The 27,100-nt window shown below is 51.3% G+C and overlaps 1 protein-coding gene across 1 annotated transcript in view; it reads right to left on the bottom strand.

Annotated features, from left to right (window-relative positions):
• LOC140895349 (unconventional myosin-X) overlaps positions 1-15,361 on the bottom strand; it is a 274,354-nt gene extending 258,993 nt beyond the window's left edge. Inside the window, exon 1 of the mRNA XM_073304794.2 lies at positions 15,242-15,361. Within this exon, the coding sequence (XP_073160895.2) occupies positions 15,242-15,262 (21 nt within the window). The 5' untranslated portion in view covers positions 15,263-15,361. The remainder of the gene's footprint in view (positions 1-15,241) is intronic.
• Positions 15,362-27,100: the final 11,739 nt, after the last annotated feature.

Consider the following 27,100-nt stretch of genomic DNA (forward strand, 5'->3'; position numbering starts at 1 on the left):
GATGTGGTAGATCCTCTGTCACTCACAGTCCTTAAATCATAATAGGATATCTCTCCTGAAAAGATCCTCTCCACCTCCGCCAGAAATTAGTGGGGCTTAATGCAGGAATTGCTGGGTGAGATTCTCAAACTTTTGTACTGGTGACCCCTTTCATATAGCAAGCCTCTGAGTGTGACCCCCCCCTTATAAATTAAGAACATCTTTTTATATATTTAACACCATTATAAATGCTGGAGGCAAAGCAGGATTTGGGGTGGAGGCTGATAGCTTGTGACCCCCCATGTAATAACCTCACGACTCCCAGTTTGAGAACCCCTGTTCTATGGCTTATGTGATGCAGGAAGTCAGATTTAGATCATCGTGACCCCTTCCGCCCTTAAAAATCTATGACTCAAACACTCAGGGTGTTTCCCTTCCCCTGACTTCTCTGTTGTATGGAGAATGGTCTCTACTACGGTTACTGTACAGTGTAGCCGAACTAGGCATCTGAAAACTGTTATCTATCTAAAGAGAACTTTGTGGGTTCCTGGCCACAGTACAACCTCTGCACTAAGCCATCCTCTCCTCCTGGCCTCAGCTGGCTTTGTGGTTACAAACCATGCACCAAAAATTAAGCCAGAGAGGTCCACGTGATCCAGACAGCCAGAATCAGGTTTCAACAAATGCAGTTTTCAGCAGATTGATCCAGCTGGTCATGAATAAGTGATAGGACAGATATAAACAGAACTTAGCTAATGGAAGTGAGAGCAGGGGCTCAGGACACCCCAGGCTCTTGTTGGAAGGCAGGTGACCTGATCGGCCTCGGAAGAGCAGAGAGAGGAGGGGATTGAAAACAGCTTTCAGAAAGTGAGTCACATGACAGCTCTGTACATTATTGATGAACTGATGTGGAATAACCGAGCCGAGCATCCTCCCCATGGCCTGCTCATGCCTCAGCTCAACTCTCAGCCCCTCTTATACAAACTCCATTCCCACATTACCCTGGACCAGGTTTCTCAAACTTCATTGCACTGCAACCCACTTCTGACAACCAAAATTACTTCACGACCCCAAGAGGGGGACCAAAGCCTGAGCCTGCTCAAGTCCCACTGCCCTGGGTGTTGAGCCAAAGCCCGAGCCCCACCGCTCTGGGTAGGGGGGCCAAAGCTGAAGCTCAACGGCTTCAGCCTCAGGCAGGGGCCTGCAACCTGGGCCCCACTGCCCTCGGGCTTTGGCTTCGGCCCTGGGCAGTGGGGCTCGGGCTTCAACCCAGGCACAAGCAAGTCTAAGCCAGCCCTGGCGACCACATTCAAAAGGGGTCGCAACCCACTGTTTGAGAACCGCTGCTCTGGACCTTTAGCACACCATGCCCTATGCATGGTAGAGCCTCTCTCTTCCCCTCACCAAACCCCTCCATTTCCTCAGCCCTCACTTCTTTCAGTTGCTCCCAACTTTGGTCCTAGCTACTCCCTTCCTCAGGAGTCATGGCAGTAATAGAGAGCTAGACAAGAGACACCAACTTCACAATACACCTCAGAGTGGACCCAAAGCATACTGAAGTCAATGCAGAGATTCCCATTGCCTTCAGTCAAGCTCTAACCATTAGGCCAGTGTCTCTGAACCTTTCCCGACTACTGTACCCCTTTCAGGTGTCTGATCTGTCTTGCACACCCCAAGTTTCACCTCCCTTAAAAACAATTTGCTTACAAAAAACAAACATACAAAGATGTGTCACAGCCACACTATTACTGAAAAATTCCTGACTTTCTCATTTTTACCATAGAATTATAAAATAAATCTATTGGAATATAAATATTGTACTTACATTTCAGTGTATAGTATATCGAGCAGTATAAACAAGTCATTGTCTGTATGAAATTTTAGTTTTTTACTGACTTTGCTAGTGTTTTCTATGTAGCCTGTTGTAAAACGAGGCAAATCTCTAGATGAGTTTATGTGCCCCCTGGAAGAACTTTGTGTACCCTCAGGGGTATGCATCCCCCTGGTGAGAACCACTGCATTAGGCTCCTGGTGTGAGGAGACCACTGCCTAACATACTGACCAATGTTTTCTCATTATTTCCTCGTACTCCCCCGTCTGACTGTGTCCATCTGTTCTCTAGTCTTAGACTTTCAGCTCTTTGGGGCAGGGGCCATCTTTTCTTCCTGTGTTTGTGCAGCACCAAGCACAGGGGGGTCCTGGGCCATGACTAGGGCTCCTAGGCACGACAGGAATAAGAATGAATACACTCTGCATTCCTCATAACTCACGCTCTGCTGAAAGCAGTTCTGCCCTTGTGGGGTTGGTTTCCACTCCTCCCCTGTGCTCATGCTCTGCTGACATCTCCCCTCAGGTCAGCGGTTTGATTCAAATTACTTTCTGTGGGGCTTCCTTCCACGGCAGCTGCAGGTGGGGGCACAAGGGCTGGGCAACAGGCACATTTTTTTAGTTGAAAAATAAAATCAAACTTTTGTAGATTCCTTTGCAGCCTACGCTTGAGAGATTAAATAATTGGGGTGAACAGCAGCTGCTCACCATGCTGTGAAAAGAAGTGAGTTTTTTACACTGAAGAGCAGCACAGCACATGAGAAAGGGGTCTGGCTTGAGAAGCTACCCGTAGGCCAGCTTGTGGGAGATGCCCCTTTACTCAGTAGTTTTGTTATTCTATCCAAAAGACCCATCAAGTTGGCTTGGCAAGATTTATTGTTATTATTTAAACAGCCCAGGCTGTACACATGGCGCTTCAAAGGAGTAAACAAACAATGCAGTCTGTGCCAAAGAGCTTGCACTGCATGGGCAGACACAGCACAAGAGGTGACCGCAGACAACGGGGGCTAGGAGAAAGAACAAGCTCACACAGCAAGTTAAAGAAGTACGGGCTGGATGAATGCACTATAAGGTGGATAGAAAGCTGGCTTGATTGTCGGGCTCAACAGATAGTGATCAATGGTTCCAGGTTTAGTTGGCAGCCGGTATCAAGTGGAGTGCCCCAAGGGTCGGTCCTCGCGCCGGTTTTGTTCAATATCTTCATAAATGCTCTGGAGGAAGGTATGGATTGCACCTTCAGCAAGTTTGCAGATGACACTAAACTGGGAGGAGTGGTAGATACGCTGGAGGGTAGGGATAGGATAAAGGGGGACCTAGACAAATTAGAGGATTGGGCCAAAAGAAATCTGAGGAGGTTCAACGAGGACAAGTGAAGAGTCCTGCACTTAGGACGGAAGAACCCAATGCACCGCTACAGATTAGGGACTGAATGGCGCGGCAGCAGTTCTGCAGAAAGGACCTAGGGGTTACACTTTTAAAAGTGATGGAGCCATGGCCTCCTGGTCTAGCAACCTGGTGACAAGGCTAGCCAAGTGATAGGAGAGTCAGTCAGTTGGCGGCCCTGAGTTGTAAACAAGATTGGTGACGCTAATCCATGGCACAGAGGCAATTAAGTATTTATAGTAGAGTCCACGATGTCCCAGCAACTTCACTGAGAAGTCACATTAGGGAGGGTTTGTGAATTTCTAACTCTCCAATGGGATGAGTGTTTTGCCATTTATGGTCAGAGTTACTTATGCCAGGTCCCTTTGCTCTTCGCTTCACCCCCACGTCTGTTCTATTCCTCACGCTACCTGGCTCCCTGCCCACATGGCGCTGCTCTCCCCATTCTCTGCATGTACGGTGCTCCCACCTGGTGCCTTCTCCCTCTTGTGAATGGCTTTGGTCCTTGAGGGGAGCTCATGTTTCCTCCCATGTCCCAAAGCTACTAATGCAAGCAACTATGCTGGCTCCTCACCATTGTTTCCAGTTGCTTTTATAGGCATCCACACTTTTCATGCCATTAAGGACAAGGAGGAGGAGGAGACAGGAGTACGACCTGCCAGCAATCTGCAAACCATCAGCAGATGCTCCATAGACCCTAATTTGGGATCATCTGTTCCAGGAACTTGTAATGCTCACTAGTAAGAGCAATTCCATTCTTTTACTAAAGACAGACATTACCCCTACAGGGCTGTAATCGCTAGGAACTCTCTTTTTTTCAGGCTTGAAGATATGTACCATGTTCAGGGCTCGGATTCAGTCAGTATATGCCAGTCTGATGTGCAAGCACCTCTTTCATGCTGCTGCTGCCTGCTTATTCTCCAGGATCTCAGCTTTAATTTTGAAGACAAAACAGTGATTCTCTACCTGTTACGGTTGCCGAGATACACTTGGCTCACATTTTTGAGACTAACCAATGCAGCGACATCTCCCTGCTGGATCAGCGGGTAGTGCTCGATCTGTCGGGGATCGATTTATCGTGTCTCGTCTAGACGCGATAAATCGATCCCCGAATGGCTGCCTGTACTCCACCTCGGCAGGAGGAGTCAACGGAGACGCCACCCCGGTCGACTCACCGCCGTGAGGCTGGCCAGGTAAGTCGAACTAAGATACTTTGACTTCAGATACACGAATAGCTGAAAAGTTCGTGGATGACACTAAGCTGCGGGGAGAGGTAGACACGCTGGAGGGTAGGGAAGGGTCCAGAGTGACCTAGACAAATTAGAGGATTGGGGCAAAAAGAAATCTGACGAGGTTCAACAAGGACAAGTGCAGAGTCCTGCACTTAGGACGGAAGAATCCCATGCACCGCGACAGGCTGGGGACCGACTGGCTAAGCAGCAGTTCTGCAGAAAAGGACCTGGGGATTACAGCGGATGAGAAGCTGGATATGAGTCAGCAGTGCGCCCTTGTTGCCAAGAAGGATAACGGCATATTGGGCTGTATAAGTAGGAGCATTGCCAGCAGATCGAGGGACGTGATCGTTCCCCTCTATTCAGCACTGGTGACGCCACATCTGGAGTATTGCATCCAGTTTTAGAACCCCCACTATGAAAGGGATGTGGACAAATTGGACAATGTCCAGCGGAGGGCAATGAAAATGATCAGGGGGCTGGGGCACATGACTTACGAGGAGAGGCTGAGGGAACTGGGCTTGTTTAGTATGCAAAAGAGAAGAGTGAGGGGGGATTTGATAGCAGCCTTCAACTACCTGAAGGGAGTTTCTAAAGAGGATGGATCTAGGCTGTTCTCAGTGGTACCAGATGACAGAACAAGGAGTAATGGTCTCAAGTTGCAGTGGGGGAGGTTTAGGTTGGATGTTAGGAAAAACTTTTTCACTAGGAGGGTGGTGAAGCACTGGAATGGGTTACCTCGGGAGGTGGTGGAATCTCCTTCCATAGAAGTTTTTAAGGTCAGGCTTGACAAAGTCCTTGCTGGGACGATTTAGTGGGGGATTTGTCCTGCTTTGAGCAGGGGGTTGGACTAGATGACCTCCTGAGGTCCCTTCCAACCCTGATATTCTATGATTCTATGCTTTAGTCAAGCACAAGTTATTAAGAACATAAGAACGGCCATACTGAATCAGACCAAGGGTCCATCCAGCCCAGTATCCTGTCAACCCACAGTGGCCAATGCCAGGTGCCCCAGAGGGAGTGAACTTAATGGGTAATGACCTAGTGATCTCTCTCCTGCTATCCATCTCCACCCTCTGACAAACAGAGGCGAGGGACACCATTCCTTACCCATCCTGGCTAATAACCATTAATGGATTTAACCTCCATGAATTTATCCAGTTCTCTTTTAAACCCTGTTATAGTCCTAGCCTTCACAACCTCCTCAAGTAAGGAGTTCCACATGTTGACTGTGCGCTGAGTGAAGAACTTCCTTTTATTTGTTTTAAACCTGTTACCCATTAATTTCATTTGGTGGCTCCTAGTTCTTATATTATGGGAACAAGTAAATAACTTTTCCTTATTCACTTTCTCCAACCACTCATGATTTTATATACCTCTATCAGATCCCCCCTTAGTCTCCTCTTTTCCAAGCTGAAAAGTCCTAGCCTCTTTAATCTCTCCTCATATGGGACCCGTTCCAAACCCCGGACCCGTTCCAAACCTACAGCTATTGTACTTGATTCTGGCGTAACTGGGTGAAACTGAATGGCCTGTGCTATACAGGAGGTCAGAGCAGATTATCCAATGGTCCCTTCTGGCCTTAAGCTCTATGAATCTAATTCTGCAATACCCTGTTTGAGATGGGGTGAGCAGCACTGCTCACAGTATCCAGATGAGGCCGCACCACTGACTTATGGGTGGTATGATAATATTTTCCATATTATTCTCCTTCCTATTCATTAAGCATCCTAATATCTTGTTTGCTTCTCGACTGCAGGTTGAATCTTACAGGTTAGAACCTTGTAAGATATTTGAGTAGTTTAATTTTTATCCTCCAGTGTGTGTTACTTTCCTCCACAGCAGGTGCATCCAATGTTACAAAGGAAATGCACTTCCTGCAATATTGTATTAGATCATTTACTGAATAATATGCAATCGTGGAATGAAAGACCACACAGATGCACAAGAAGGCAGAGGGACATTTAAATCTGAATGTCCTGTTTTACAAGATTAAAGTTGTAACTTTAATATTACATTTAAATAGTTAAATTTTCTTTAAAATAAAGGGGACAAAGAAGAAACACAGTGCCCCATTGGCAATCAGCAAGTAAATAATAAGAGAGGTGATAAGCAAAGCCTGAACTGTAAGAAATGGTTTGGTGAGAGATGAAATGGCAGCTGCAGACTGGCCCACAAGAGAGACGTGTGTTTCTCATGTGTTTTCCTTGGAAGGCTTTCGTCCAAGAATTAAGCAGACCCAACCTACAACTAAGCTTATAAGATCTGACAAGGTCACAGCTAATGGGAGCATGGCTGCAGACTGAAGTCCTGGAAAGAGAGTTGACAGGAATAGGAATCGAATCAGCGTCAGAGCCTTCTGCTCTGCAGCCCCTGTGTCAGAAACAAGGCTCCCTGTCTTACCTGAAATGAGATGGAGAGTCACTCCCTTCTTCCATTGCTGTGTGTCCCAGCTTCTCCCTACCTCTGTTGTGGTTTATCACTGAAGAGCATTTTGAGGAGATTCATATAAACTGTAAGATTCTACACAGTAGAGATTTGGCTTGAAGTACACATGCTTGCCCCAGTAATGCAGAGATCACGAAGGTCATTAATTGCATTAATTTGTATTAGAAGATGTGGGTTTGGTTTTACTCACAACTTTCAAGTTGGGCACACAGAGTCCACTAGGTAACCACATCTCACCATTACCTTTCCTCTTCCCCAATTCCATATATTTATTACTCTCTGATTAGACTCTCTAAGCTCTGTGAGGCAACGACTGTCTCTTGCTACTTGTTTGTGCAACACCCACCACAATGGGGCTGTGATCCCAATTAACGCCTCTGGGTGCTACTGCGATATAAACAACAACAGTATTTGCCTCCATCCCATTGCACACTCTGCCACCAACACTGCCTGAACGAGCGACAGAAGTGTGGGATGCTTTAGGGTAATGGCTACCTTGCAAGTAGGACCAGTACCTTCATCACCAAGAGCTGGAGAACTGTGTTTTAAGCAGCAATACTCCTGTCTCCGTCTGACATGTAGCTAACTGGTTGAATGTAAAGACATGTTCACTAGCTTGTAACTACAGGACCCCTCCCTGGATGCTGGGCTGCTGTCTGCAGAGGGTGCTTCTGGGAACAGTTCTAGGACCTGGGAAAGTGTGGCTCAGAATAGATCAAATTGTTCCCTATGAACTAGAGCAAGGACTTCAAAGCCCTCTCCTATGGGAGATCTGAGGATTCCCTGCCACACCACACCTCCTCCTCCACACAACAGCCCCCGTATTCCTATAGCAGGAAGATGCAGAATCTCTGAGTCGCTTCTCCTTCCAAGGCATTTCCTAGCCCAGCAGCTGTTAACACATGGGTGCTCTGCTCACTATTATCTGGAGCAAGGGGATGTCACATGAGGTCAATGTCAACAAAGTCAGAGTTATCTAACCATTCCCTTTTCTCACCCAGAGAAGAACCAATCACAGCAGATAAGGTACAGTGGATCCCTCCTGTGCGTCTGTCCACCATCCATCTCTCATGGATTCTACCTTACCTGAATGGGGGCTAGGGGGCCAAGACAGCTGAAGGAGAATTTCTAATTGAATACGTCCAACCAATGACCAAGTCACTCCTTTAATTACCAAGGTGTCTCCCTGCAACAGCAGGGGATTGGATTCAGTGACACAGAAGGTCCCTTCCAGTCCTACATAGAAAGGAACAAGCATTAACCAGGCCCACTGAATTAAGTGGCACAGTGAGCCAGCAAATTTATCACTGCATCATCCCAGTGGGATGCACAGCTCCTCCCTCTACAAACAGAATCAGCTGAATGCTGCAAAAAAAAAAAAAAAAAGCCTTTTAGTCTGTGATAAGTCCTCTGCTGGAATCAGCTTGTGAGAGCCATTTTCCTGCCACCTGTTCGAAACTCTCAGTCTGCTCAAATAATTTGCAAACCAGAGGAGGCTGGACTCATCAGATAAGTTGGTTATCGTGACTTGCTTGGCCCATTATTCTATGCTCATGCAGCTTCAGTACAGCCTCCTATGAGGGCAAATAAGCCAAGACTCTTTTCCAAGCCCACGTGCACACCCAGTGACAACCATTCCTTTCATCACTAACACAGTGGCAGGTACTAGTGCAAAGGGAACAGGCAGGGGACGATTGAGGTCACAGGCTTTGGAACACAAGGAGCTCCCAGGCTGGAAATGTGAACAACACAGACCTTCCCAGAAGTTCAGTACTTGCATGTAAGACTCCAGAAGAAGAAAAAGGTGAGTGGTGTTTGTTTTGTTAAGCAATTTCTGCTACATTCTCCCAAAATTCAGTTCCTATTACCCCTCCTTCAGGTCCCAAGGAACCAGAGCACCAGCCATCACTCACCCTAGCAGAGGCCAGGACAGCTGCAGCTCTCATTCCCTGGGCACCCAGGGAAAAGCAGCACAAACTAATGAAACACAGTTTTAAACTGGCAGAGACTTTTCCCCCTTGGTAATCTTACAAAGCTGTTTGGAGGATTTATTTGAAAATAGCAGCAAAAAAAGCTTTGCATTTTATGTTAAGGGGAAAAGGAGAGATGCCTAGCCCCTAAAACGCTGGCACTCCCAGCCTGCCAGCGACCACATGAATACAAAGGGCTTGTCTACATGGGGACACTCCAGAAAGTTAAGATAAATCCACTAAAGGTGTGACATTAACACACCTAAGGTAAAGTACATTAAACCCCTGTGGGGGTTTAACCCATGCTCTCATTCAGAAATAACACCACCCGGCTCTTGTGCAGCATTCTTCATCAGCAGCTCTCCAAATGCCTTAGACAGGGAGTCAGTGTCATTGTCCTTATTTTATACATGGGGAAACTAAGGCACTGGGAGGTTAAAGTGACTTACCCAAGGTCATCCAGCTGGCCAGTGGCTGAGCTGGGAACAGAATCCAGGTCCCAGCATCTCAGGCCAAGGTTCTAGCTATGATGAAACACGGCCCTAGTGCACTGTAATTTAATCCTCCTTCCAGTAAGCTACGGCCATGTGACTTCTGAATGGAAGCATCCACACAGGGGTTTAATGCGATTTAAATTCACACCTTTAATTTATTCGTCTTTACTTTCCTGAGAGTTCCTGTGCAGAAAAGCCCTAAGAGGAACATGTCAGTGACTGCAACAGATGCATCTTGTCAGTACAGACTGACCCTGGGACTAAACCAGCGGCCATTGCCTGACTGCAAAGAACGGAAGAGGGAAGGGCGCAGCGTCTCCTTTAACCCCAGTCCTAACATTCCTGCTCCTCAAGGGGAGTCAGAGAGCGAGTCACATCCTCTGGGTCTCACCCACATCCTGCCCACATGCCAGACACGCAGAGAAAGCAGAGCTCCTCACCCTCCCTGCAGTGCTGGTCAGCATGAACCCCTCCCCCTCAGGGCATGGAGCACACTGCACCAGCCGTGCAGGAAGGCAGCCGAGTGAAGACACCATTTCAGCTCCTCTCTGTAGCCACATGATGCTGCTGATGTAGAGATCCTAAACCTTGCATCTGGCTGACCTGTGCTTGGCATACGACTGGGGAAGGAGGCAAAGGCAGCCGTGCACCACTTCTCTGTTCTCCTGATCCCCCAGAAACCATTGGGGGTGATTTGGCCCTTGCTCTAAATTAAGGTAGCCTCCAGGTAGCTCTACTTTACAGCCATCTGCAGTAGGCCTCCAAAGGGCCATCCCAGGAGCCAGTGATCACAGAGCACACTGCAGTCTGTCCACCCCCCACCATGGCTCCCTGTCCCAGGAGGCAGTAAGAGGCATGGTGAAAAGCTGGTCACACTATCTCTACGCCACCCAAAAAGAAAGGGAGTACTTGTGGCACCTTAGAGACTAACAAATTTATTTGAGCATAAGCTTTCGTGAGCTACTCTGTCACCCAGTGGTTTCTCACCATCAAGCAATTCCCAGCTGGCCAGCTAGATCTACTCTACCTAAGGCTGCTTTGCACCACTGGGGCAGCAGGAAGCCACCTTATCATGTTGTAGGCCCTAGCCCATAATCTTTGGGATCAGTTTACAAAGGATCCAGTTGGTTCTTCCTATCTGGAATGCTGCATTGCCCTGTGCTTATCACATGGTGTTTACACTGAGTGCCTTGGAGACCAGCAAGGACACTGGACTTCAAGTTATCCAATGTGAGAGGTGACCTACCCCATACCTCCTCAGATCAATAGAGCCCTGTGGACACAAAATTCATATCTGCATCTGATCTGTGATCCACAAACATGGCCCATGGATATAAAGTGGACATCCGCAGATTTGCAGGGCTCTAGGTACAAAATTTTTATCCGCATCCGATCCGCAAACATGGTCCATGGATACCTGCATCCGTGGATATCCACAGCCGCATCCTCAGATATCCGCAGCTATAAAGCGGATACCTGCAGATTTGCAGGGCTCTATAGATCAATTCCCTGGAATAGATTCCACCCCTCCTGCAGCATAAATGGGGTGGAGTTGCCCCCGGTGAAAATCCCAGTGCAATGCAGCACAGGACTCCAACACAGCCCCTGCATACCTGCACACAATGCCCAGCACATCAGGGGAGAGGGTGAAGAGCTCCAGCTGTTCTGGTCATTGGGGAAAGGTAAAAGCCACATTCATACACACAGACCATGTTTCCTGTGAGTGCAGCTCAGAGTCCGGCCCTTGTCTAAGAGATGAGCTTGCCCTCATTCACCTTGTCTCCACTTGGATCTGTCAAACCCACGATTCCCTGCAGCTGCAGTGGGGGAAGCTGTAGCATAGCCAAGGCTCAGGCATTTGCACAACCATGTCCCCAAGCCCATGTACGCAGCAAATGGCTTTGTCTACTTGGGGTCACATACATGCCTAGATAGGCCAGGTTAGGCAGATGATGACGGGCTGGGTCCTGCTGGGAGGCGAAGAGCTGAAAGAGACACACATTTAGAGGATGCTGGGATTCTGCTTCAACCTCCCAACTCCATGTAGCCTCTTCCCTAGTCAGTGTGTCAAGCTCCTCAGTGGCTGGTTCTGCTGTTGAGAGGGTAGGAATTTCCCAGCAGCCGAGGGGGTGGAAAAGAGGCTTTGATCAAGGGGCCCCCACCACAGATAGTGAGTTCCATCTAATTAGATGCAGACACCACAGGCTCCCAGTACCATTAGGTTAATCAGCTAATGGATGCAGCAGCCCCTGACCATGTGCTCTGCAGAGAGACCCTGGGGGCAGAGGCCTCCACCAGGAATCTGTGAAAACATCTGTTCTGATAAAGACAGCAGAAGTGGGAGACGGGACAGGACTAAGCCCGTTAACTCAGCTGCTCCATCTAACCACTGTCAACAGATAAGTTTCAGAGTAACAGCCGTGTTAGTCTGTATTCGCAAAAAGAAAAGGAGTACTTGTGGCACATGATCTCTGTGTGTATATAATATCTGCTGCAGTTTCCACGGTATGCATCCGATGAAGTGAGCTGTAGCTCACGAAAGCTCATGCTCAAATAAATTGGTTAGTCTCTAAGGTGCCACAAGTACTCCTTTTCTTTTTGCGAATACAGACTAACACGGCTGTTACTCTTAAACCTGTGGCACCTTAGAGACTAACCAATTTATTTGAGCATAAGCTTTCGTGAGCTACAGCTCACTTCATCGGATGCATGATGCAGATAATTCCCTCAAGTCTGGCAGAACCAGGGGGTCCCGCTTTACCTAGTGCGAGGGACACAGCAGGCAGACACAGGGTTTAATGTCCTGGAAACCAATGCAGGGTGGGAAACTTCCAGCATGAATCAAGGAAAACTGAAGATCAGCTCAGTCAGAGGCAGAGACCCCCAGCAGGAGGCTTACAGAGTTCAGCTCTAGACCCCTTCACTAGATAGAGGCTGCCATGCCCAAGCAATTCAGACATCTGGTGCCATCTCCAGTGATTAGGAAAGGGAGGGAGCCACTTGCAAACACACAACATCCTTCGCCAAGGGAAGTCCTAGGTCTAGGCTCAAAATGCAGATTCACTGGCCAAAGGGGGAGAAAAAGAGAGAAAAAAAACTTAGGGAGGGTCTAGGTCTCTAGGGTGCCAGTCACTGCAGTAGCTAGGCACCCTTACACCCAGGCCTCAATTTCCTTTTGGAAAATGGGGGAACCTTGCTTTGCAGAGCCTGCCAGGCTCATTAGAGGTTCACAAAGCATTTGAGAGGCCCAATGAAGAGAGCTGTGACAAAGGAGTAAAGAACTGGTGTGCCTGTCTAGTGGATGTAGGTGTGATAATGCAGGAGTCCAAGCCATCTGCTGGCACGAAGGTGACCGGGGAACAGCACTGAGGAGAGGCAGGGGAAGCAGAGACAGGCTCCACTGTGCTGCACACTCCCACACAGTGTCAAAACTCAGCTTCAGACCTGGGCCACGTGCAGACAGCAGAGCTGCAACATGAACATACAGGGCCGAACAGAAGCAGGAGGAAGCCCTGGGCTTCCAAAGCTCCCTTAGGGGGAGTAAACAGACATCCTAGCAGTCCCTGGGTACCCACAGCTCTGACACAGTGAATCCCTTCTCCCCTCTCTCCCAAAGAGCTCCTTCACCCTGAAATATGAGAACTACATGCATTTGGAGCTCATTCTCTCTCAGCAGTTCCCCCAGCACCTATTGCTGCTTACAGGGCTTCTGCAGGCCTCACTAGATGTCACCTGAGAAGAAAGACCCAAGCAGCCCCTCCCACCCACAAACAAAACCCATATCCCTTCACTTCCCCTCTCAGCATCTGCGCATTCAAAATTAAAAGTGAGACCCCAGATCCACACAGCAAGGGCACCTACAGTGTGGGCTATTCCTCCAAACAAGGGGCAGGGCAAAGAGACAGGGTGGGGGAAGGGGTAGCAGACACCATGAGCTGCTCCATGCTGGGGTCTGAACCACAACCCCCAGTATCCCCCATTAAGTGTGGGGAACAGTTACCTGCCATGGTGCTAACGTTACATACATACACTTTGCGACTCTGGACTGCTCTGCCAGGGCACAGGGCATGGAGGGTTAGATACACTGGGCCAGACCATCAAGGTCATGTCCTGCATCCAGCAGCAACTAACACCGGATGTTTCAGAGGAAGGCAAGACTCCCACAATGCATCTGGCCAAATGTTCCATGCTTCCCATTGGGTGACTTCTCCCTAGATCCTGGGGGGCTTAGCTGACATTCTAAGGCAGGAGGTCTGACTCCCCATCTCGACAGCAAATAACAGCACCATCGGCAATCGCAGCATCAACAGGCTCATAGCACTCACCCCACTCTCACTCTCACCCTCCCGGTATCCCCCACATCCTCCACAGCTGCTAACATCACCGTGGGCTCTGACCCTTTTCCCTCAGTGCAGGATCTATGCTGGGCAGCTGCTCCAGTGCCCCACACTTTGCAGCGTGGATGCACGTTGCCCTAGACACACCAGGACTGTTGGAAGATGCCCACACTACACCGTTCAGCCCAGCAGTCATGGCAGGCCACTGAGCATACTCAAGTGATGCCACAGGGGTGGCGGTTTACTGAGACCTGTCAAAATTGTGACTAGGGCCTCCACTAGGTGGTCTTTTAGACAGTGAACACAGAAACGGTCAGACTAATAGTGCGTCCAGTCCAGCAGCCTGTCTTTCAACAGCAACCGGTGCCAGGTGCTCCAAAGGCAATGAACAGAGCAGGGCAGTTTATCAAGTGATCCATCCTCTGTCATCCAGTCACAGCATCTGGCAGTCAGAGGTTAAGGATACTCAGAGCATGGGACTGCATCCCTGACCATCTTAGCTAATAGCCAGTGATGGACCTAACTTCCATGAACTTATCTAGTTCTTTTTTGAACCCTGTTATAGTTTTCGCCTTCACAACATCCGCTGGCAAAGAGTTCCCCAGGCTGTCTGTGAGACTGTGAAGAAATACTTCCTTTTGTGTGCTTTAAACCTGCTGCCTGTTAATTTCATTGGGTGACCCCTAGTTCTTGTGTTATGTGAAGGGGTAAATAACACTTCCCTATTCCCCTTCTCCACACCAGGCATGATCTTGTAGACCTCCATCATATAGCTCCAGGGCTCAGTGGCCCTTTGGGCAGAAGCCGTGCTTTCCCCCATGGCTCCCCAAACCATGAGGCTGTTAGCCTTACTGATGACCATGATCAGCCCCCTGAACTGACACACTCAGCAAGATACTTTCCCAGCCCCAAAGAGATTCCAGTCAAAGGATTCCCATCCCCAGAACAGGACTCTGGCCGGCTATACAGCAAACCTCCGGCGTGGCTCCACATCCGGGGAAAGCCGAGCGTTGCCTCTGGTTAGCTCTGCATCTACTGGCCCTGAGTTTGCAAGACCTCTTGGTTCTCGTTCTGGGATAGTGCGAGCAGGAGGCTGTCACATCTCTGTGGAGTCTGGACCCGGACCCTGCCCCTTCCCTCCCGCCACCAACACCCTCACACGCGCGCTCTGCAGGAAGTCTTGGGCTGGTTTTTGCAGCCTCCCCTCAGCTGGGGAATCCGCCCAGCCCCTAGCCGGCTCCGATGCCCTTCTCCAAGCCTTTCCCAACGCCGCACAATGCAACAGAGCCGGGGCTGAGGGGAGTTTGCCTCGGCTCCCGCAGGGCGCTGCTGCATCCAGAGGCTGCAGGAGGACAGGAGAGGCTGGAGCCGGTTATTCAGGGCTGCGGCTGCAGCGAGAGCTCGGCGGTCGGGGCAAGACCTGGCAGCTCAGAGGGAAGCGAGGGAGCTCAACCTCGGCCCCCAAGGGTGGTTTCTCTTCCCCAGCTGGGGGAGGTCGCTGTGGGGCCAGGTTTTCCCGCACCCCGTAAGCATGGCCCCGCTGCCCGCCTCTGAAACTCGGCGCTTCCTACCGCTCGGAAGAAGTTTTCCATTTGCAGCTCTCCCGCCTGGTCCCCCGGAGCCGGGTGTCTGTCCGGGCGCAGCCCAGGTGGCAGGAGAGGCTGCAAGCCTTCAGAGCCGGAGCGGGGCCGGCCACGGGCAGCGGATGTCTGCAGCGCACGGCCGCATCCGCGGCTCGCGGCGGGCGGGCAGCGCGTGTCCGTGGGTTGCGCAGCGCGTGTCCGTGGGAGGCGCAGCGCGGGGCTGTGGGTGGCGCAGCGCGTGTCCGTGGGAGGCGCAGCGCGGGGCTGTGGGTGGCGCAGCGCGTGTCCGTGGAAGGCGCAGCGCGTGTCCGTGTGGGGCGCAGGGAGGCGACCCCAGCCCACGCGCGCCGGGTCTGAGCCGCCCGCGGGACCCGCACTCAGCAGCCCTCGGCTGGCTCCGCCCCGCGCCGCCTCATTGGAGCCGAGCGCGGCGGGCGGCACCTCCCTGCCCAGAGCAGCGCCGGGCACCGAGGCCCCCGGTCCCCGCCCCACCCGCGAGCCGGAGCTCGGCCCGGCCCCCGGCCCCCTGGGCTCTGTCTGCGGGCTCCCCGGGGCGCAGACACGGGAGCTGGGCCTGGCCCCGTTTCCCAGCGCTGGGCTCCAGCGGCACAGAACCGGGGGTCCTGGGAGCCGAGCCCCAAAGCTGGGCAAAGCCCCGGCGGGGCTGGCACAAGGCCCAGGGGGCCTGAGCTGCACGAGCCGGGGCAGCGCAGGGGAACTCGGAAAGGCTGGGCCAGCGAGCGCCACTCCCAGCCGGCAGGACAGTGTCCCGTCCCCCCTTCTCCGGCAGGGAAGGCGGCCTGGAGGCACATGAGTGACCGTCGGCGCTGGAACTACAGGGCGGTGCCACACCCCCGGCTTGAAGTGGTTGCATTATACACAGAGTTCACAGTTCGGTGCAGCGGCTCTCACCGCCCCCCCGCCTTACAAACTGTTCCAGCACCATAGGGGGGAGAAGGCTGCACCATAGGGGGGAGAAGGCTGCACCGGAGACGTCTGGAAACACAGGGACACACCTACACACACACACAGACAGTGCCCCTTAGACTGCAAGCTCTGCAAGGAAGGTACTGTCTTGCTCTCTCCCCCTGGGCAGCCCCAGCATAATGGGGCCCACTCCTGTTCCAGGCCTCTGGGCACTACCCCACCATCAGCGCCCAATACTAATTCAGCCTGTGCAGACACAAACATATGGACAAACACAGAGATGCATGGTCACTTGATACGCACTCTTCCTACACACACACAACTCCTGCACAGAGCTGGGTGCCAAAGATTTCTAGTTTAAGATTCACAGAGATTTTGTTTCACTGTACTTACTCATTTAAATTAGGCTTTAAGAATTGACAAATGGTTTTAGTGAAATAACAGCCTTTTGGGGCCAATAAAGGAACTAGAGAAGGAGAGAAGAATGGGATGGGGGAGCTGAGTGAGAGAAGGATAGTGATAATGCAGACAAGGATGCTCATCTACTACTCCTGTCTTGCTCTTTCCATTGCTTCCCTGTCCACACCTGTATCCTGCTGCTCAGCGATAAACACCATCCCCTTCCCCCACGCACACAAACGCCTCCTTGCCCTACATCACACACACATTTAGAAAGCGACTACAAGCTTTTAAAGGCATGAGTATAGGTGGCCATATTATGCTCCAGAGCCACGGGACACCTGGATCTTGCACACAACACCCACCGAGTGCTTTACCAAAGAGGTATTTGAGAAATGCTTCTGGATCACTTGGTCAGGTGGGCAGTGGGCTAATTTGAACACATTTTAATATAGCCAAAAGCAAGGTCATACGTCTAGGAACAAAGAACATAAGTCACACTTACAAGATGGAAAGCGGTGGTACTGGAAAGGACTTATTGTCGTAAATAACCAATTGAACTTCCTCTTACAGTGCAATGCTGCAGCTAAGAGAGCAAATGCAATCCTTGAATCTATAAACGGGAATATCGAGTAAGAGCAGGGAGCTGTTATCTCTGGATACAGCATTAATGAGACTGACACTGGGATACTGAGTTCTGGTGTCCACACTCTAACAAGCAGGGCCAGATTAACCTTTTGTGGGCCTGGCACCAAACATATTTGTGAGCCCCCATGGTGGCAATGGAGCATGGTGTGCGGAGGTCAGTCCCCAGAGTGAGGGGTCAGCCAGAGGCAATGGGGCCTGGCATAGCAGGGAAAGCCCCGCTCCGCCCAGTGTGAGGGCACTGTTTACAAACCGGCAGTTGCCAGACGCACAGTGGCCAGCCTGGCCCTGTGCTGCCAGTGTGCCCATTCCCCTTGGCCACACAGCCCCTTCCCCCGCCCAACACCTCCTGACTCCCTATGGCCAGATCCCACCCAGACCCACTATGCCCAGTGCCCCCCAAGGCCCACCCACAAATGCACAGTGCCCTGCCCAGCTTCCCCCTGCCCACAGCCCCACTACAACTGCCCAGCACCCCCCACAGAACCCCCACTCCCTAGTGCCCCAACACACATAGATCTTCCCCACCCCCTCACAGCCCAGCACCCCCCCAGGCTCCCTACAGACTCACTCCCCCATGCCCTGCCTCCCGGCCGCACTCACCAGCCCTGCTGCCGGGTTGAGCTGGCAGCGCAGCCAGGGCCGGTCCCAGGGCTCAGAAGTAGCGCAATCAGCTAGGCCAGGACCTGCCCTGGCTGGGGTCCCTCAAGACGCACTTGCCTGGAGGGGCCCAGCCAAGCCCCCCACACTGTCTCCCCCTCCACCTGGCAGAGACTGGCCAGGCTTCTGCACCAGTCCCAGGCGGCTCGGCTCCGGGGAGACAGGTGGGGCCCCTCAGGTGGTGGGGGAGCAGAGACTGCCCGGAGCCAGAGGTGCACTGGGGTTCAGTCAGGGGGCTGAGAGGAGCAGGGGGGTGTGGCTAGGGAGCAGAGAGGAGTCCTTGGCCAGCTGGCGGGCAGGCCGAGAGGAGCAAGGGGTGGCTGGGGAGAGCCAGCGGGGTCTTGGGGCACAGTGCAAGCAGAGCAGGCCAGAGCCCCTTCTGAGCATGGGCCCGGCTCCACTGAGCCACTGTAAACCTGGCACTGCTAACAAGCATGTTGAAAAATTGGAATGGGTTAAAAAAAGCTATCAGAAGGATTCAAGGTCTTGAAAACTTGGCTTCTAGTGAGAGACTAAAGAAGCTAAAGTTTATCTATGAGATGATTAAGAGGTGACTCAGTCTGTAAATACCTACATCCCCAGGAGGAGATTTCTGATAGGAGAGGGATCTTTAGTCTAGTGGCTAGGAGCTGAAGTGAGACAAATTCAGACTAAATATAAGGCACACATTTTTTAACAGTGAGGGTAGTTAACCATCTGAGCAGTTTATAGCAGCATGTGATGATTGTCAATTATCTGAAGTCATATGGCCTGTGTTCTGTGGGAGGTCAGATTAAGGTGATCATAGTGGTCCCTTCTGGCCTTAAAAATCTATTAAGCTAAATAGAGATATTTTAAACATCGGGATTGTTAGGGCCAGTAATTCATGATGGACCAGGGCTAACGACAAGTGCTGCATCCCACTGGAAAGGAAGGATTAGCAGCTTCTTTGCCATTGGATGAAGCACCTCTTTCTAACCTGACAATTTCTGAGATTCTGGATCTCAAACCAGTCACTTGTCCAGAACTGAATATTGCCAGTGTTCAGCTGCAGGTCAATGGAGTTGGGGCAGGGCGGGGAGAAACAAATTCGTAGCAAGTTTTTAAAAACAAAATGGCAACTGCCTGTCCTGAGGTCTGTAATGGGAGAAGCAGTCCTGGCCTAGATGGGTTAGTGGGCAGAATTGCGTGACAAATGCATTGCCACCACCAGCTACTGGAAATGGTTTAAACGCAAAGCCAACACCCGAGAGTGAAACACTGTGTGTGTCTGCTCCATGGTACCTAGTGCTCCATTTGACATCCCAACCTCTCCAGAGCAGCATTTCCCAAGCCTTTTCCTGATTAGTCCAGGTACCTCAAAGAGGCAGGACAAAGCGTGGGATGCACTCACGGTGAAGCACTGTTTGGGCAGACCTGGGCGGGAGGGTCTCTTCATGACTCTTTGGCAGTTCATGTACAAATGGATCTTTGCTGTGCCAGAAGAGTATTGAACTGAAAGAGCATCTGAGCTGTCCCTGTGGCAGCCAGCCCAGGATGAGAACAACCCATGAGACAGAGGGGCCCACTGTCATTCCTCAGGATCAGAGTAAAAAGGAAGGAACCTGGCAAAGGGAGGACAAAACTCAGGTATGAAAGGGACATGGGTCAGTCACTGAGAAAGGCTGCAAAGAGATTGAACGGTGGGGCCCGCAGGCTGCTGCATGTATCTTTAAGGCAAGTCTGTGAGTCTTCCTGCTCCAGGCCCTGGAGCCCTCCCCACAGCCAGGAGAGGCAGAGGCAGCAGGGTGAGTCAGTTTCCTGCTGTGAGGATTTAACAAGCAGCAAATGTCAATGGTGAGACTGGCAGGGACAAGCAGGAGCAGGAATTCCTCCTGGAAATGAGACAACCCCATTTTCCTCTGCCACGGGGCTGGCACAAGGCAGGGAAGGAGAGTGGCTGGGCGTGAGGCCAGCATGGGCACTCCCACTGCAGGAGGATTAGTGTCTGCAAGGCAGGATCTCGAGGAGGAAACACTGTGACACTTCAGTTCTGCAGCCCACCTGCCCCTGATCCGTTGCCCGCACTCAGGAGGGGGATCCCCCATGGATGGAATAGCCAGCGGAGGGGGCCGCGGGTCAGGATTGAGGGGCATTGTGAGGAATTTGCACAACGCTTGCCTGCTTCGTGCTGGCTCTAGGCTGTGCTGGGAGCTACTGTATTGTAAAATATGCCACACTAGCAGCAGCTCCTCTTTCACATTGTGGGAAGTGATCCATTCCTGTGAGCAGGAGCCAGCCCCCCAGCCTGAGAGGAGAAGCCAGGAGGTCTCTGGTCACTGACCTGATCAGCACTTCAAAGGGCAGAGTGGGCTCCTATTTCCTGCCTCTCTGAAGTGAGATTGCCCTCGAATCTGTGGGATGATGTCACTGGGGTGAGCCAGCCGTGGGGGAGGGGAGGATGCGTCACACAAGGAGATGCCGCCTGGAGCATTGGGAGGCAGGCGAGGAGGAGATGTGTGTGTCTGCATTACATCTCTCTGGCTGCAGCATGAATCCAACCCGGCTTCCTGCCTTATCATGGGCACAAAATCTCTGCTTTCAGAGAGCAGAGACAGCCCAGGAATGACCTTCCCTGATGCAGGAGACTTCCTGAGAAGGGTCTACCCAAATGCAGCCTGTCTGTGCCCACCCCAGGGGAACACACAGCACATGCAAAGAGCAACTCTGCAGCCAGACTCTGGCAGGAAGTGACTGCATACAGACACGTTTCAGAGTAACAGCCGTGTTAGTCTGTATTCGCAAAAAGAAAAGGAGTACTTGTGGCACCTTAGAGACTAACCAATTTATTTGAACAGACACAGGCTCACGAACACACAACAAATTACACACATGCACACGCATGGAGGGAATCACTCACACAGGGATGGAGAGGGACACATGCCCAGACTCCAGAGACACAGGCACAGGATTCACACTACCAGGCCCTTTGTTCAGTCTGTCCTGACCTCAGGCTCTAAGCAGGGAATGATGCACTGGGACTGCCTTTCATCTTCGGGTTCAGTCCATCTAGTGCTTGGGCATGAGGATGTTTCTAGCCACAGCTCTTCTCCTCCCACATTTCCAAGGTCAAAGGTCATCCGCTGCTCAAAATGTGGGGCCAGAAGAGACCCATCCTCGGGGACAGCCCAGCCCACAGGACCGTAGCTCTGGGTCTAACAGGCCCTGACTGTACTTCGATTAGCTGGGGTAGTCAATTATTTTTTGTCAAGGTCCAAATTTCTTGGTCCAGGTATAGTCAAGGTCCAGACTTCAGAGAAAATAATAATAAAAAGCCAACAATGATAATAAGTAAATAAAAAGATTTTGGGGTGCGTTCAAAAGTGTCTGGCAGTCCGGATTTGGCCCGTGGTCCACCTCCTGACTGCCCCTGGCTTAGGGTGACCTCCTGCCTGTCCCAGGGGGGTGCATAATGCAGCCAATCAAGAGCTTGAGCATTGGCCTGCTAAACCCAGGGTGGTTGTGAGTTCAATCCTTGAGAGGGCCACTTAGGGATCTGGGGCAAAAATTGGGGATTGGTCCTGCATTGAGCAGGGGGTTGGACTAGAAGACCCTCTGAGGTCCCTTCCAACCCTGATATTCTATGATTCTATGATTCTAACATGCTGAGCATTAAGCCCATTCTGCCACCCATGCAAGGGGTTCTGTACAGTGTACACTGGGGACTCTTAACAAAATAAGTCAGGGCCTGTCTTTTCCAGTCAATGACCTTTCTTTCCTTGAAATGTTGGTAGCTGCCTCCTGCCCCAGCCTGCACCCCATACCAACTGGACTCCTGGCCTCTGCCTGCCCCTGCCTATTCCTCACCCTTCACTGCTTCCTCTGTCCTCGCCTGCCCCACCCCCATCCCTAACAAGCTATTCCCTTTCTCTGCAATGTAAGGATGATGGATTGATATTGCACAGGAGCTGCTGTTGTTCTGGGGCGTGTAGGCTGCTCTGGGGCACTGGGGCCTTTTGAAGGAATTAGCATGGATTCCTCAGAGACAGGATCGTGTTCACATCAGATGTGCCCTCGCTCCAGAGGAATGAGATTAGGGTGGCTGAGGAGGCTTTCACAGGCTGGCGTCAGGCACTGCAGCACCTGCTCCCGTTGATGGAGAGGAAGGAAGGGAACTGCCTGATGGAGTTCTTAATTTTCCAGCAAGGAGGGTCCGGGGCAGCTCCCAGGAAACCATCCCCAGGCTGGTAGAGAGGGGAAAGATTATTCACAAGGAGCCGCCCTCAGCCAATGGGGCCAACTTCAATGGGGATTCACTCAGGCACTGCTACCCTACCAACCCCCCAACAGGGATTCGCTCAGGCCCCGCCCCCCGCCCCCCACCCCCCACAACAGGGATTCGCTCAGGCACCGGCACTGCCCCACACCCCCCGTCCCAAGATTCACTCAGGCACCAGCACCCCACAGCCAACAGGGATTCACTCAGGCACCGGGGTTCCACCACCTCCTTACTGAATGTCACTAGAGTGGTGCAATCCCACACTGAACCAGGGCAGCAGGACTGTAACAAGGATGATATCTGCACCCCTTGAACTACACTGATTTGATTATGCTGGTGCAAATGTATCTAGACAAGGGTTTCTTCAGGTATGTTGGCAACAAGAAGAAAGCCAAGGAATGTGTGGGCCCCTTACTGAATGAGGGAGGCAACCTAGTGACAGAGGATGTGGAAAAAGCTAATGTACTCAATGCTTTTTTTGCCTCTGTTTTCACGAACAAGTTCAGCTCCCAGACTGCTGTGCTGGGCATCACAAAATGGGGAAGAGATGGCCAGCCCTCTGTGGAGATAGAGGTGGTTAGGGACTATTTAGAAAAGCTGGACGTGCACAAGTCCATGGGGCCGGACGAGTTGCATCCGAGAGTGCTGAAGGAATTGGCGGCTGTGATTGCAGAGCCATTGGCCATTATCTTTGAAAACTCATGGCGAACCGGGGAAGTCCCGGATGACTGGAAAAAGGCTAATGTAGTGCCAATCTTTAAAAAAGGGAAGAAGGAGGATCCTGGGAACTACAGGCCAGTCAGCCTCACTTCAGTCCCTGGAAAAATCATGGAGCAGGTCCTCAAAGAATCAATCCTGAAGCACTTGCATGAGAGGAAAGTGATCAGGAACAGCCAGCATGGATTCACCAAGGGAAGGTCATGCCTGACTAATCTAATTGCCTTTTATGATGAGATTACTGGTTCTGTGGATGAAGGGAAAGCAGTGGATGTATTGTTTCTTGACTTTAGCAAAGCTTTTGACACGGTCTCCCACAGTATTCTTGTCAGCAAGTTAAGGAAGTATGGGCTGGATGAATGCACTACAAGGTGGGTAGAAAGCTGGCTAGATTGTCGGGCTCAACGGGTAGTGATCAATGGCTCCATATCTAGTTGGCAGCCGGTATCAAGTGGAGTACCCCAAGGGTCGGTCCTGGGGCCAGTTTTGTTCAATATCTTCATAAATGATCTGGAGGACGGTGTGGATTGCACTCTCAGCAAATTTGCGGATGATACTAAACTGGGAGGAGTGGTAGATACGCTGGAGGGGAGGGATAGGATACAGAAAGACCTAGACAAATTGGAGGATTGGGCCAAAAGAAATCTGATGAGGTTCAATAAGTGCAGGGTCCTGCACTTAGGACGGAAGAACCCAATGCACAGCTACAGACTAGGGACCGAATGGCTAGGCAGCAGTTCTGCGGAAAAGGACCTAGGGGTGACAGTGGACGAGAAGCTGGATATGAGTCAGCAGTGTGCCCTTGTTGCCAAGAAGGCCAATGGCATTTTGGGATGTATAAGTAGGGGCATAGCGAGCAGATGGAGGGACGTGATCGTTCCGACGTGATCTATTCGACATTGGTGAGGCCTCATCTGGAGTACTGTGTCCAGTTTTGGGCCCCACACTTCAAGAAGGATGTGGATAAATTGGAGAGAGTCCAGCGAAGGGCAACAAAAATGATTAGGGGACTGGAACACATGAGTTATGAGGAGAGGCTGAGGGAGCTGGGATTGTTTAGCCTGCAGAAGAGAAGAATGAGGGGGGATTTGATAGCTGCTTTCAACTACCTGAAAGGGGGTTCCAAAGAGGATGGCTCTAGACTGTTCTCAATGGTAGCAGATGACAGAACGAGGAGTAATGGTCTCAAGTTGCAGTGGGGAAGGTTTAGATTGGATATTAGGAAAAACTTTTTCACTAAGAGGGTGGTGAAACACTGGAATGCGTTACCTAGGGAGGTGGTAGAATCTCCTTCCTTAGAGGTTTTTAAGGTCAGGCTTGACAAAGCCCTGGCTGGGATGATTTAACTGGGAATTGGTCCTGCTTTGAGCAGGGGGTTGGACTAGATGACCTTCAGGGGTCCCTTCCAACCCTGATATTCTATGATTCTATGATTCTATGAAATGTTCCAACTAGCTGTGGCCACCGATCTGCAGCTCAGAATGCTAAGCTTCCCTCTCCATTTACACTCCCTGTACCAGACTGACATTGGGAGCAGCAAGGCCCTAGGGGAACGTTGCATGGAACGTACACCAGTATGTTGCTGTGCAGATGCTCTGGGGCAACATCTCTTATGGCTCCGCAGCACCTGCCCAGAACACTCCCTCATTTCCCCGTTCCTGCCAGTTACATCTCCCTAGTCCACTCTAAACAAATGCTCTCCTTCCTTGGGGGTGACATAAGAACGGCCACACTGGGTCAGAACAATGGTCAGAATAGAAACCTAGCTCAATATCCTGTCTTCTGACAGTGGCCAATGCCAGGTCCTTCCTAGGGAATGAACAGAACAAGTAATCATCAAGTGATGCATCCCCTGTCGTCCACTCCCAGCATCTGGCTGTGATGTTCCCCTGGTGTTATCTGGACAGTGATCTGCTAGGGAGCCAGCCTTGCTCTGCTCTGCTGTGAGAACCCCCACTCCCTGCCTGTTCACACACAGCCTCTGGCATGTAAGTTGCTCTCAGCTACATGAGTGAGCACTTTTGGCCAGCTGCTGCTTGGACTGTGCAAGCCAATGACACTAGCCAATATCTCTGGTCCCAGACACAACCTTAGGAACCTCCATCTTGCAGTGTCCAGTTATGCCTGCTGGACACTGCAAGCTTATATGAGTTCATCAATTTAACAAAGAAATTGATATGTACCAGGCTGTTATCCCAAGGGGAGTCTCTGACATGCTTCAAACCAAACGCACTGCTTCAGGTAGGAAAAACAAACAATTGTATTAACTACAAAAGATAGATTTTAAGTGATTATAAGTCAAAGCACAAGAAGTCAGATTTGGTTGAATGAAATAAAAGCAAAATGCATTCTAAGCTGATCTTAACACTTTCAACAACCTTACAAACTTAGATGCTTCTCACCACAGGCTGGCTGGTTGCTCTTCAGCCAGGCTCTCCCCTTTGATCAGTGCTTCAGTCGCTTGGTGGTGGTGTCTGTAGATGGAGGTGGAAGAGAGAGAGAGAGTATGGCAAATGTCTCTCCCTTTTATCATGTTCTTTCTTCCCTCTTGGCTTTGCCACCCCCCTTCAGAGTCAGGTGAGCATTACCTCATCATAGTCCCAAACTGACCAAGAGAAGAGGGGTGACTCACTCAAGAGTCCAACAGATCCTTTGTTCCTGCCTAGGCCAGTGTCCTTTGTTCCGGTGAGGCTGGGCTGGGTTTGTCCCATACATGCCCTGATGAGGTGTGAACTGCCCCTCTACTCCTGGAGAGTTTTGCCTGGGCTTGTTTTAAGCCATAAGGACATATTTTCAGCCTCATAACAACATACATGAAATTACAACCTATAACATTACTATAACAACAATGCTCAGTGCATCATGAGCCTTCCGAAGAAAACCAACATGACAACCTTTGCATTGGATACCACACAATCATATTATAAGGATGAACATGGGGGTGCAGGGTACTCCCCCGAGGTACAGTGTGTCATACTGGCAGTCAGGCTTAGGGATACCCAGGGCAAGGGGTTGCGTCCCTGCCCATCTTGGCTAATAGCCATTGATGGACCTATCCCCCAGGAACTTATCTAGTTCATTTTTGAACCCTGTTATAGTTTTGGCCTTTCCAACATCCCCTGGCAATGAGTTCCACAGGCTGTCTATGTGTTGTGTGAAGAAATACTTCCTTTTGTTTGTTTTAAACCTGCTGCCTAGTAGTTTAATTGGGTGACCCCTAGTTCTTGTGTTATGTGAAGCGGTAAATAACACTTCCTTATTCACATTCTCCACACCATTCATGATTTCATGGACCTCTATCAAATCCCCTCTTAGTGGGGTGATCAGGTGTCTGTTTTTTGACCGGAATACCTGGTGAAAAAGGGACCCTGGTCGGCGGTGTTGCAGGGCTAAGGCAGGCTAGTCCCTACCTGTCCTGGGGCACCACGCTGTGCCCTGGAAGGGGCCAGCAGGTCCAGCTTCCAGGCGGGGTCCACGGGGCTCCATGTGCTGCCTGAGCACCGGCTCTGCACTCCCATTCGCCGGTTCCTGACCAATGGGAGCTGGGGGGGGGGCGGTGCCTGCGGGTGAGAGCAGCACGTGCCGCGAAGCCTCCTGGCCCCCCTCCCCACCTAGGAGCCGGACCTGCTGGTCACTACTGCGTCACATCATGGAACCGCGGGACAGGCAGGCAGCCTGCCTTAGCCCCACTGTGCTGCTGACTGGGAGCCGCCCGCGGTAAGCCCTCACCCCAACCCCAAGCCCCAATCCCCTGCCCCAGCCCTGAGTCCCCCCCAAACCTGGAGCCCCCTTCTGCACCCAAACCCCACCCCTTAGCCCTCCCAAACCCAGAGCCCCCTCCTGCACCCTAGAGCCCTCACCACCTTGCACCCCAACCTCCTGCCCCAGCCCAGAGCCCCCTCCCACACCCTGAACCCCTCACCCCCTCCTGCACCCTAATCCCCTGACCCAGCCCAGTGAAAGTGAGTGAGGGTGGGGGAGAGCGAGCCACGGAGGGAGGAGGAATGTAGTGAGTGGGGTCGGGACCTCGGGGGAATGGGCGGGTCTAGGGTGTTCGGTTTTGTGCCATTAGAAAGTTGGCAACCCTACCTCTTAGTCACCTCTTTTCCAGACTGAACATCATGGCCTCCCTCTGACCACATCTTAGTTATTGCTTGGCCAAGCTGTACTGTTTGAATCCTGTTAAAACTTCCCAGGTTTCTCCCTCCCTTGGGCAGGGTTCTGGATCATCTCTTCCTAGCTGCATCTCTGAGGCTGAGGGG

The sequence above is a fragment of the Lepidochelys kempii genome, chromosome 11 (genome assembly GCF_965140285.1).
Source record: "Lepidochelys kempii isolate rLepKem1 chromosome 11, rLepKem1.hap1, whole genome shotgun sequence".
Taxonomy (NCBI): domain Eukaryota; kingdom Metazoa; phylum Chordata; order Testudines; family Cheloniidae; genus Lepidochelys; species Lepidochelys kempii.